We start from the raw sequence: 13698 nt of genomic DNA on the forward strand, positions 1-13698 counted from the left end.
AACTCCAAATCCAATATAATATCTCCTATTTCATGGTAGCCTGGTCTAAGAATATAACAGTACTCAAACTCCATATTCTGTTTTTTAATATTAACAAATGTTACAGAAAAAAAATTGTGCTTAACTTCTCCCCTTTGTAAATTAACTCAACTTTGAAAGCCATTAGATTATTATTATTATTGTATTATTGTTGTTATTGTTTTTGGTGTGCATTGGTTTCCTTATAACCTTTCTCCAGTAGGGAATTCTCCTTTGAAGTATGAAGAATTACTTAATGTGGATTGCACCATTGGAATATGTTGCTTTAAAATATCAGAGCATTCTAGTGTTGTTTACTGTTGTTCGCTGCATTATACAAGTAAGTATAATGAATCTAAGGATACACAGACCTCTTTCACAAGGAAGAGAAAAAGCACCAAGGTCCTCTTTCTGAAAAGCATTTATTGAGTTCTTGTCTCTCACACAGACACAAAAATACATGACTTCTATTTCAAAAGACAAATCTTTTCCTGCCTCTCCCCACTCCACCACATACACCCTTGTGCATTCTTTTCAGTAACATATTGTAAAAAAGCCTTTTAAGAATAAAGCATTTTATATGTGACTTTACTATACTATTGTTTTCCTAATAAAACTGAAAACATGACATGTTCCAAAGAGCCATAATTACAGGGAGTTTCTGAAGATATATTTGAGAAGGTCTAGTGGATTAGGGCTTAAAATGGTCCAGTTATTGTTAAGTTTTCCTTTAATGTTAGCATGCGTACATTTTCAAATGCAGTACAATTGGTTACCAAGGGAACTATGTTTGAGTGACCCAACAGATGCCTTATTTATAATATTACAGACTTAGATGTTTGCAGGGAAAAAGTATCTATTCCTCCATGTGATACTTCTTTTTTAAAGGGGATAAGGGTAATATTCTCATTCTTGAAAGTACTTGTCAGATGCCTTATTTTGGTACTACAATCTGGCATTTAACCAGAACAGGTATTGCCTCTATTGACCCAGGTGAAGTCCTTCTCTGAACTCAGCTGGCCTAGTCCTTTTAACATTTCTATAATCTGTTGCTGTATCCATACATGAAGAATTTTTCCCTTGTTTGGAATTTCCAGGGCTTGTACTACAATGGCATAGCCATTGAGTCTCCAACATACCCTTCTCTTCAATGAGTAAACAAAGGAGGACTTGAACTGAGGATTTCCTTCAGTGATCAATTAATAAATTAACATATTCATTAAGTGCTTACTATGTGCTAGGTACTGTGCTAAGCACCAAGGTTACTCTTCCCCACTTTTCCTGCCGAAAAAAAAAAAGAAAGAAAGAAAAAGAAACAACTACTTTCAAGGAGTTTATAGTCTATTGTAGGAGACAAATATTACTAAGTATTGAACTGTATTGTTTTACCTAATTTCAGGAATGGATAGTAATAACAAATCTTTACTTTCCCTAAGGTCAAAAGTGTCAAAAGCTAAAAAATTTTTGTAAATGCTAAGAGTTGTCCATCAACCTCTTTAATCACACTACATTTGCACGATAGCTGTCATTAAGTCAAATGTTCATACTTTATTTTATTGTATGGTCAAAAGTAGTTACTTAAGACAATAACTTTGATTGCCAAGTAGGTAGGCCATTGGAGCTTTGTAACATTATAGATAAAGAGTCAATCCTCAAATGGAGAAGACCTAAGTTGTGACTTAGCTAGTAATATGACTGTGGGCAAGTTCCTTAACCTTAACCTTAACCCCTGAAATTATCTAAGATTATAATTTATAGATGGGTTGTCAAACTGCATCAGTGGAAGGCATTTCCATACTGTGACTTCCCTATGCTGATGAAACCACGGGATGTGGACCAAAACCAAATATGCTAACTTATCCCCTCAATTATAAAAGTTAATATTATTGGATTGATATTTGTGATTTTTAAGTCAAATTGACAAAATTTATTTAGATCAATCACTAAGATGGAGAGTTAGCTTAGAGAATAGATGACTGATTGGAGAGATGGGTAGGGAAGTCATGATAACTCTCTCAGCATTTAGTAAGTCAGTAAACATTTATTAAGTACTTACAACGTACTAGAAATTGTATTAAGTGATAAGGATATAAAAAGGAGCTAAAGGTAGTCCTTGCCCTAATCAAGCTAACAATCTAATGGTGGAGGCAACCAGCACACAAATGTGTAGGAACAAGCTACTTACAGGATAAATAGGGGGTAATAAAAGAGGAAAGGTACTAGAATTAAGAGTGGCTAAGAAAGGCTTTCTGTAAAAGAGAACATTTTAGTTGAGGCATAAATGAATCAGGGAAGCCTGAAGACAGACATAAGGAGGGGAAGAATTCCACACATGCGGGACAGTCAAAGAAAATGTCTGGAGCACAAAGACAGAGTATCTTGTTTATGGAATGGCAAAAAAAGCCATTGCCAAGGAATCAAAGAGGGGAGTAAGTGTAAGAAGCCTGGAAGTGTAGGAGGGGGTTAGGTTATGGATGGATTCAACTGTCAAATAGAGGACTTTGTGTGTGATCCTTGAGGCCATTAGGTAGCCAATGGAGTTTATTGGGTACTGGAGTGGTATGACTGGATCTATGCTTGAGGAAAATCACTTCAGTGTCTGAATGGAGCATGGATTGAAGTGAGGAAACCCCTTAGGTAGGCCTAATGAGGGCTTGTAGCAGAGTGGTGGCAGTGTCAGAGGAAAGAAGAGGACATATAAAAAAGATGTTGCAAAGGTGAAATCAATAAGACTTATCAACGTGTTGGATATAGGGATGGGGGTGGGGTGAAAGACAGTAAAAAGCTGAGGATGATATCTATGTTGTGAGACTAGGGGACTAGCAGGTGTTAGCCTAATTTACAGTGATAGGGAAGTCAAAAGGCAGAAGTGCTGAAGGGGAAAAATAATTAGTTCAGTTTGGGACATGTTAATATTAAGCTGTCTACTAGACATTCAATTCAAGATGTTTGAAATTCTCTATGTAAAGAAAAATTTCCTGAGAATTAGAGGTAATGAACAATGGCAAAGGTTGCCTCAGGAGATGGTGGTTCCATGACTTGGTGAGAGAATATATGGTTTTTATCAAGGAAATTGTTGAAGGGATTCCTGTTGAGATGCTAGTAAGTCTAGATGCTATCTGAGGTCCCTTTTCAAATCAAGGACCTGGCTCTGTGCTTCTGCCATCGTTAGAGCTGAAAAATCTAAAGTAACTTAAGGATGATATTTAAGAATTATTGGCCAAAATAAATAATGCATGTATGCAAACAAGTATGATATTGGAGAATGGTCAGATTGCAAGTGTGTCCCCCATTTATAGAAGGGCTTCAGAGAGAATCTGGAAAATGGCAAGTTGATATTTCACTTCTATATAAATGAGCTGATGGAACCCTTAAGGGGGGATAGAAACCCAAACAAAATTAATTGGGAAAAGTAAAAAAAGATTTCAGTAAGCAAACATAACAGGTAATATTTTGGAATTTTGTGAGAGAGTAAAAAGGAATAGTGATAAAAAAAAGTCAGTGGAAGAAAAAAAATCTATTTGTATTTTTACCATGTTCCATAATTAAATATATAAATTGAACAAAAAAGAATATGGATCAGTGCAATTATCTGGATATATATACATAAAGATAAGTGTTCCTCTGGGGCCAATAATACATACTATCTTTATTAATAACATATAGGAGAGAATAGAGTAAAGGTTTTTGAATGCCAAACATAGCAGTTTATATTAGAACCTAGAGGTTGTAGTGAGTCTCTAAAGTTTATTTGCTCCATGTAATATAATTTATTCAGAATTATACTTTAGACATATGAGTCACAGTCAGGCATAGTGGTGTATGCCTACAATCCTTGCTTCCTGGAAGTTTGGAATGGGCCTTATGCTATTCTAGCTGCTCTTCCTAAGTTTGTCATTAACATGGTGAACCCCTTGGGAGCACAGAACCATTAGTTTGCCAATGTAGTGACAATGACAATCAATAGTGGGACTGGCCCATGAGGAGCCTCTTAAGTTTCAAACTGGGTGAGATAAAGAGATTCAATCTTTAAAAGGAGAAGAGGAACATAATATGAATCACTAGAGAGGGATCCTTGCCCACAGAAAGCATTCTTCAGTTCTTGGACAAAATGACCTATGGCTGTTCTTATATTTGAAATACATTGCTCAATATTCTGGTTAGTATATTTGAATAAGGAAAAAATGAAAATAGAGGTGTGAGAAGGTACAGAGAACAGTGGGGTGGAATGGCGGATCACAACACACTGATAGAGAAATAGATTAAATTCTAGTTTGGAAATGGTCATTCTATTCACCAATGCCTTATGTGACTACTGTGACATCTCATAATTCAAAATGCCATTTCTAACTGTAGAAGTGAGGTTGATGGATGAACTAAGTCTCAGGGTAGAACTGTATTCATTCATGCTTTCTTTATGCTGAAACCAACACATTTAACTTTCTTTTTAAAAATGTCCTTCCCCAGTTGATAAAATATTTATATTAAGGCACTCAGTATAGCATATTGTAAACCTTTTTGCTTGCATATTAATAGCTTTCTCAGATGCCTATCATAGTGACTTGTAACCTCTTAGCTTTCCTGTTGTATTTTTTTTCTCTGCTTTGTAATTTTTGAAGGACCAATTAATGTGAAAAGTTCATTCTAACGAGGCCTTACCCTCATCTGACTACTCCATCCCCATCATTGTAAGATAACAATAGCTTCATTAATGTCACTCTTAGAACATTTTTAGCAAATGCCCTGAATGTTTCTCCCATCCGCATAATACCATGTTTCCCCGATAATAAGACCTATCCCGAAAATAAGCCCTCCCCTTACTATGTAAGATTCCTCTAAAATAAGCCCCCCCCGAAAATAAGCCCTATTGAGATTGCTACTATAGTGAAGGTGATCCCCTGTGCTACACGCTACATTACAGTACCCTCTGTATGCACTGTCCCCCCCCACCCCCCCACCATGAAACGCACGCTGCGCTCCGAGCAGCATCCATTCAGAGCTGCAGCAGTGAGTGAGTCATCCTGTTCTTTATTGAATTCATTATTGAACAAAGGTACTTTTTTTGTTCACATTTACTTGTTTATTAAAGTTGCTGTCAATGTTCATTAAAATAAGCCCTCCCCTGAAATAAGCCCTCTGGTGTTTTTCTGTCCAAAAAAATTAATAAGACAGTGTCTTATTATCGGGGAAACACGGGTAGCTACCTATTTGTAAGACTGATGAAGGTGTTGAATATATGTGGGGACTGAATTGCCCCAGAGACCAATGATGAGTTCACAAAGAGTGTTCGTCCCAGCCATATTGATCCAGGAAAATCAATACACCTAAAACCTTTGAGATAAGATCAAAAGTGAGATTTTGCTGATAAGCTATGTCAGAAGTAAGACTTTTTTTCCCGTCTAAGTAACAACCTCATATTGCACTGAGGCCAAAGATTCATGCTATTAGCCTCATGCTAATGCTAGTGATTGCACTGGCACATCAACAGATGCCATGGGATGAGGAGCCTACAATATCAATGTGGTGTGATAAGAAAAAAAGTCTATTGTGTCTATTTCAATTTGGGGGCATCTTGTTTTCACTCAAACTTGTCAGTAAAAGTTCGCTTTGAAAATGTATAACCTTGCCCCTTTCCCTCTCTCTCCTCCTTTTCTCTTTCCTTTTCCCTCCCACAGTTGACCAGGCCCTTCAGGCAGTAGGAGGCAGTGTGCCCTTGTCTTCTCGTTGCTGGGGTGCAGTCCATCCCTTAGGATTCCTCCCTGCCAAATATCTGTCTGAAGAGCTGGGTCCCCTATTATCAGGTCAGATAAGCGCAACCTGAAGTTAGTCTTTTATGTGGACAAATTGTTAAGAGATAAAGTGAAGAAAATGAGGAAGTCAGCCAGTCGTGTTTTGAAGATACCTTGGCTGGAACAAGGCACAACTGTGCATCATCATGCCCAAGTTTTACAGTGATTACTGCGATACTTACCTCCCTCATGATCTGTGACGAAGACACACTGCAGTGGGAGGAAGCACAAAGAGAATGTGAGGGACTATTATCAAAAATGGATGGAAGAACAAGCCCAGAGCCTGATAGATAAAACAACCACTGCATTTCATCAAGGAAATATTCCTCCCAACCTGTTCTCTGCTCCTCCACTAGGAGTTTCTATGATCCTACCTCCTCAACCTAGCATGATGCTCTCCACCCCCCCCCCCGACAATGATGCCTGTGGGCCACTTCCAGGCATGAGGATGGCCATAGGAGGCCACATGCTTATGATGCCTGGCCCTCCAATGACGAGGCCCCTCCCTCATCCCATGATGGTGCCCACTCATCCAGCAATGCCCAAACCAGACAGATAAAATGGAAATAATATAAAGAAACCCATTTCTCAGTTTTCTATTCTTTGTTCTATTCCACCAGAACATTATGGTGCTGGGTCTCAGACATGGGTTCCCCCCCTTCCCCTTTTAAAATGTTGGTACTCTTTTTCATCACTGTCACTTCCCCATGATCCCCCCTATATTCCTCCCTCCCTCCCTTATTATATCACTCCATCCTCAGTGTATCCCTCCCCTATGATAAATAAGCACAGTGAAAAAAAAAAGTATAACCTTATCTTAGCTGAACTAAAAGAGACTTAGGATGAGAAGATTCTCCTGGGCAACAACATGAAATGCCTTCCATGAGAGATCCAGGAAAACAAGCTGGTATTGGGGTATATGGACAGATTCTTATGTCTAGAATCCATATGGGTATGGTTTTAAAACATTGTTGTTACAGAGAATGGAATGGTTGATACAGAGAGTAAAGAATGCACTAGGTTCTGGATGAAAGATGACAACTATGGAATTGTCCTGGGGGAGGTAGGCTTAAAAGGGTCAAATCTCCAAGGTGAAGCCAGGTTCATTCCTCAGTGTCAGGTGATCCTGCCAAAATCTGTGCTATTTGAGGTTACTGGAATGAATTTGAAGATCGATTTTGGCATGACTCAAGCCCCTAAAAAGAGCTTAAAATGAATCAGAGTGGTAGAAAAAGAAGCAGATGTAGATTTAATTGGACAAGAATGGAGATAACTGCACAGCTTGGTGGGGGAAAAAGTCACCATCCAAGAGATGGTAGGAGCCAAAACTCAGAAGAAAATTCAGAAGGGTGGAGGAGAAGCCCACATAAAAAACTGATTGAAAAGTATTCCACAGTTTTAGTTCCCTCTCTGTGTCTCTTGTGCATTCACTTACCCCCAAACGCACACACACACACACACACACACACACACACACACACACACACACTTCTCAAAATGGAAATTGGAATAAGGAGAGAAGTAAAGGGAAACATAATGATGAACTCTGATAAGGAAAGACCTATTCCTATACTTGAGGAGAAGAGAGGAAACAGAAAGCCAGAGTTGTGATTAATTCTCAGGCTGTGAAGGAACACACCAAATATTCTCCTAAGACTGATAACTGGTGGAATAACTAGGTTAGGAAGTTGCTCCGCCCCCCCCCCAGGTTTTTGTGTCAGATTGTGGAGAAGTGATAGAGTGCTTTGGAGAATAGGAAAAATATGGTAGTGTGAGAACAAAAAGGAGTGAATGAATAGACACAAAGGGAACTAAAAGAATGTTCAATGGATTGTTTGGATGTTGCCCTCTGGATAACATGAGGGAGGAAGTTTGTGAATTGTGCAAGAATTGTGTACAGATCCCTGGTCCAGTGGGAATTACTTCCTATGGTGACCCTCAGTTTGGGAAATGTAAGGAGCACTCCCAAACTGTGTTTCTACAGTGGATGAATGTGGGAAAGAGTATTCACCCATAGGGTAAGCACAGCAAGGTGAGAAATATCTTAATGACCCAGCACCAAGTCTCCAGAGGGGCAAAGAAAGTGATAATATAGGGCAAAAAGGCAGACCCCAAGATCAAGAAGAATGAGTGCTCTTTCCCTGTCGCTGCTGAGTCAAGCAGGAGGCGGAGGCTCCCAGGTGCTTTCAAGATTTAGCTTCACCCACGAACCGCTGCCATGGCCGAGGAAGGCATTGCTGCTGGAGGTGTAATGGATGTTAACACCACTCTACAAGAAGTGCTGAAGACCACACTCATCCACGATGGCCTAGCTCATGGAATTTGTGAAGCTGCCAAAGCCTTGGACAAATGCCAAGCATATCTTTGTGTACTTGCTTCCAACTGTGATGAACCTATGTATGTAAAGTTGGTTGAGGCCCTATGTGCTGAGCATCAAATCAACTTGATCAAGGTTGATGACAACAAGAAGTTGGGTGAATGGGTAGGCCTCTGTAAAATTGACAGAGAGGGAAAGCCCCGTAAAGTGGTTAGCTGCAGTTGCGTTGTTGTTAAGGACTATGGCAAGGAATCTCAGGCCAAAGATGTCATCGAAGAATATTTTAAATGCAAGAAATAAATAAATAAAAGCCTTGGTCTGATTTGAAAAAAAAAAAAAAAGAATGAGCACGAGTGCCCACATCTGTCAGTCATGTGATATTTTAAAATAAAATGTTTGCTGAGCACCATAAATACAGTAGGTGTCTTTCTAAGCAAAGTTGTGACTTCAGATGAAGGAAAGTTCTGATGCAAAGAGTCAGGGAAAGATGGGTTCTAACTAGCCTCAGGTCTGCCACTAAGTAACTTTTCAATCTTAAACAAAGCAGCCTGAGTACTTTCTTTGATCTGTACATTACTCCCCATGTATGTCCAGTCAAACTTGCTGTCTTATATTCCCTTTGTGATATGCCATCTTTGATCTCTGTGCTTTTTTTCCAACTGTTCTCCATGTCTCAAATGCATTCCTTCCTTTCCCCTGCCTCTTCAAATTCTTAACTCATTCAGATCTGTATTTTAGCAGATTGACCCATGTAATGATACTGAGAAGGACGTGTTGCTATTATCCCTAGTTTGTAGTTTGGGAAATGAGGCAGGCAGAGGTTCAATGACTTCCCTAAGGTCACAAAACTAGTAAATATCTAATGTCACAATTTGAACTCAGCTCTTTGTGACTCAAGCCTGGTGCTCTATCTACTATACCACCTACAGGCCTCATATAGCCTCATATAGTGGATAGCCTACTAGTATTGGAGAGATAAACAATTGTATCAAATTCCTGACTCTGACACTTACTAGATTTCTGGCTCTTTATACGTCAGGTAACTTCTATTTGCCTTCAACAGCTATCTATGACTTAGTTATGAAGTCACAATTCACAAAATCTCTGCTTCATTACATATCCCTATATTTATTTTACTAGCTTATCTTTTGTCTATAGTGTTCGTAGCCAATTACAGACCTCAGTAATTACTCACTAATACTTCCATGATGTAGGAAAATGAGATAGTTTTAATTCTTGGTTTTAGATTTCTTAACGAGGATGTTGGAATTTTAGTAACTTGCTCAAAGAATCAGAGTAGCATGGGTTTAGAGCTGGAAAGGACCTTAGCAGTCATCTCATTCCATTTTCCTTATTTTAAATATGGGGAAATGAGAGAGAGAGAGAGACAGACAGAGAAAGAGAGAGACAGAGAGAGACAGAGACAGAGACAGAGACAGAGACAGAGAGAGAGACAGAGACAGAGACATAGAGAGACAGAGACAGAGAAAGACAGAGAGAGACAGAGAGACAGAGAGAGAGAGAGTAAATGATGCCCCCAAGGTCACAGAGGAATAAATGTCAGAGCTGAGATGTGAGCCCCAGGTCTCTAACTAGACTAGACAAGGACTCTTTGGGTAATATTATAAAGAAGAAAGAAGAGTTATGGATCACTTCTGAGTTTTGTTAAGTGAGGTACAACTGTGTTCCATCTCCCCTTTCAGAATACAAAATTAGGCCTGGATAACATACCTAGAATAGTAAGAAATAATTGATAGAGACCAAAAGCAGACATACCACTGAAATAATTTGTTGGAGTGTGGAGTAAGAGGAAAGAAAATAAATTATTTGAATTATTTTGACTTTCATACAAAATATCATTCTAAATTGGATTGATACCATTTTGGTTACTTTCCAGGGACATTCCTGTCAATCACCAATTCTGAGTAACTGCTTTATCCCATCTTTCTTCCTACCTGTCAAATGTTAAATGATATTCCTATCAAACAGCCAAGTGCTGAAGGAATTATTTAAACCCCAGCTATTTTAAATGGCCTATGAAAACTGTTAGTTTCTCAGTCCTTGCCAGGTTGTGTAAGATCATGTGGCTGAGCCGGAAGTGTGATCTCTCACAGACTAGAAGACATTCTGTACCAACATTTAACATGACTGACTATTTAGATGAAAATTTGATTTCTGAGGTTTTGGAAATGGATTTATGCTAGGCACTCATGCCTTAGCTTTTGAAGGAACATGCTCTGGTTCTGGAGTCAAATATTTTCACACATTTTTGCAGTGACTTTTTGACTCAGAGGAGGGACTTTTACATTATCTGACTAATGGTGTATGAGAAAACATGGCAGCATCAATCTCATGAAATTAAGTTCTGAGGACTTCAGCCAATAATGTCTGTGAAAATCATTTATCTTGAAATTATATAAAACCACACATGGATGAATTCATCAAACCCAATGAAATCAACAACAGTATATTAACCATCTCTTAATATAACCATGTGAGATTGTGTCTTAACATATCTCACTGGAATTTCTGAGCAGAATAAGAAGGAAATAATACGAATAAATTTAAGAGAGTCAATATGGCACAGCAGATAAAGAGTCAGAGGCCAGGAGACCAAAGTTCAAGTCTGGTTTTTGGGACACGTTGACTGTGTGACTATGCGCAAATCACTTGACTTTTCAGTGCACCACAGAACTCTCTAAAACTATGACCTGTAGACCAGGGCCTTATGTACATTTGCAGAGGGATTTTCATAGGAAGAATGACCCATAACAATGAAATCACAAATTTGGTATTAAAAGAGTAAGAATAACTTACACTTGAATATTATTTTGCAATTTTTAAATAACTTTTATAACATCTCATTGGTTCCTCACAATAATCCTCCAGAGCTTGTGAATTCAGTTATAATTCCCAATTTGTGAATGAAGAAACTGAGACTCAGGAACGGTAAGGCCTAGCTTAAAAAATACAACTAATAAGTTGTAGAGGTAGGGCCAGAATTCAAGTTTTCTAACTTTTCATCTGCGATGTTCCTTGCTTTTTCCAATATACCATCAAAGTCAACTAAAACCAGTGTTACCAGAAAGATCATACTTAAGGAGAGTCATTTACGTAGGAAAATTCTTCCCTGTTCTTTCTGTTAGCTGATGTTTAGGGATTTAAATACATAATGTCTATGATTGTCATTGTCTATGATTCCTTCATTCGACACATTTTTATTGAGTGCTTACTTACCATGTTTGTAGCTAGATATTGGTGCTAGGTACTATTGAAAATGTAACTGACATGGCTCCCTCCCTGAGACTAAAGTTCATAAAACATTCCTAGAGCATTAACACTAGAAGACACTGCTCCACTGGGCAGAAACCCCAAAGGCAGAAGGCTTTTCCCCAGGCAGATGTTGGAGAGTCTTACCTGGACTACAGTAGATGTTATTTTCGCTAATTCTTTTCAAACATCAGGTGCTAAACTCAATTCCTTCAGTGCTGACAAGACGGTGTACTGCTGTCAGCACCTCCTGATATTGAGGTTTTACTACAAAGCCCTCATTATAAAGTAGCCCAATATGGAATTCCTGCCCTCTAGAAGCATGTCCATCTGCTGATTGTGACTGAAAGCATTTCTGTACTCAGACATTCTACAATTTACAACCTGAAAATCAGTGTCGTAGAAACTTAGAGTTCCTAAGGGACCTGAACTGTTATTAATTAATCCTTTATTATGCCTTTATTATGAATTAGAAATATTTTAATAACACCTAGACAAAGTAGTCGGGAGTTATATGAAGAAAATAGCAAGAGCTAGCTTTACTCAATAAGAGCTAGCATTTATTTAGCACTTTAAGGTTTGAAAACATTAGCTTACTGTATCTTCACAAAGACTCAATAAGAGTGGTGCTATTATTAGACCCATTTTACAAATGAAGAAACTGAGGTAGACAGAAGTTGAGTGATTTGCCCAGGGTCACACAAAAGGTAATTGAGGCTAGATTTGAATTCATATTTTCAGGACTAGATGTATAGTGCTCTAACCAATGTACCCTCCACTTGTCTTACCCAATAAATTCACAAGTTTTCTAAATAGGAAAACATTTGCCAAAAGTATTATACTTAAATTAAGAAATGACATGGGGCTCTCAGAAATGAAGAGATGTTTAAGATTATTTAAGAATTGTTTAAGATTATTTAATATCTAAGGTCAAGGGAAGATTTTGAGGTGGATTAACTCAGGTTTTCCTTCTTGCTTCAGACATTCATTAATGTGTCATCTTGGGTAAGTCATTTGACCGCTATCTGCCTCGGTTTCCTCAACTGTAAAATGTTGATAATAATAGCACCTACCTCAGACTTGTCATGAGAATCAAGTGATGTAATATTTTTAAAGCTCTTAGCACAGTGCTTTCACATAGTAGGTGCTTAATTGATTAACATTTCATTCATTCTCTGCAAATATTAGATATATTTTAATGAAACACTTAGGATTTTTGCATCTTTGGCATAAAAATGAATTTTAGGCACCATTTTCTAGCTTCAATATTATGGAATTAGGTAATTCGCTTTGTGATATTTCTGTCTTCTTTTGCCTTTTCATCAAATAGCATCTTTGATCCATGTTCTCTCCTTTACATATGAGTAAATATCAGTTATCATTCATTGGATTTCCTCTAAAGACAAAAATGTTTTTGGCATACTTTTCATCCCTTCTTAATTTTCCCTGCAGGGCTCCTTTAGAAATGTCTCTTTTTGACCAATGCAGGGCAACCAAGATGGACAATTTCATCTTTGAAAGGTCATTTGGGGTGATATGGTAGAGATGGCTGATTGTACTGATTGAGAGACCAGTTAGAACATTGGGCTAAATTCAAGCAGATGAAATTTAATGAGTAAAAAATGAAGTTTTAAATCTGGGTGTAAAAAATTAGCTTCAGAAGTTGGTAAGATGATAGAGGTATGATTAGACACTGAGTCATCTCTATTATCATCAACTATCTGTGTAATATGGGAATTAGCCCCTTTTAATATATAAGCAGTTTAGTTGTTGAAATGATCAGAAAAATGGTATATAGGTGGACAGGACAAAAACTATTGAATCCTCCCAAAAATATTAAACCAAACTATGGAGTATATAAATTACTACCTCTTTTGTATGTGAACAGTTTGGTGGATGGAAAAAATACCAAAATACATGTTTATTGATAATATTCTTTTTTTAAAAGCAATTGGGGTTAATTAACTTGCTCAAGGTTACACGGCCAGTCATTTCTGGGTGTGGTGCTAAGTATCTGAGCCCAGATTCAATCCCCAGGTCATCCTGACACAGGGGCCAGCACTCTTACTCGCTGAGCCACCTGGCTGCCCCTAAGCAATTGGGGTTAAGTAACTTGCTCAAGGTTACATGGCCAGGTGTTTCTGGGTGGATGCTAAGTGTCTGAGCCCGGGATTCGATCTCCAGGTCATCCTGACACTGGAGCCGGTGCTCTTACTTGCTGTGTTACCTGGCCACCCCTTATTGCTAATATTCTGATAAAAACTGAGTGTGAAGACAGTTTTCTCATAAGAGGTGCTAGAGATA

General features: G+C 38.2%; 1 protein-coding gene across 1 annotated transcript; it reads left to right on the top strand.

The window, feature by feature from the left end:
- The first annotated feature begins 7997 nt into the window (after window positions 1-7997).
- Window positions 7998-8468, top strand: LOC138174858 (small ribosomal subunit protein eS12-like). Its single transcript, XM_069105080.1, has one exon. It carries the CDS (start codon window positions 8026-8028, stop codon window positions 8422-8424), a length of 399 nt encoding a protein of 132 aa, XP_068961181.1. The 5' UTR covers window positions 7998-8025; the 3' UTR covers window positions 8425-8468.
- The last annotated feature ends 5230 nt before the right edge of the window (window positions 8469-13698 follow it).

This window comes from Petaurus breviceps, unplaced genomic scaffold (assembly GCF_028583685.1).
Source record: "Petaurus breviceps papuanus isolate PSGF00001 unplaced genomic scaffold, PetGlider_PUasm1.0 76, whole genome shotgun sequence".
NCBI lineage: Eukaryota > Metazoa > Chordata > Mammalia > Diprotodontia > Petauridae > Petaurus > Petaurus breviceps.

Excerpts from the sequence above, each read along its gene's own strand:
- LOC138174858 (XM_069105080.1), top strand. The coding sequence starts at position 8,026 with ATGGCCGAGGAAGGCATTGCTGCTGGAGGTGTAATGGATGTTAACACC.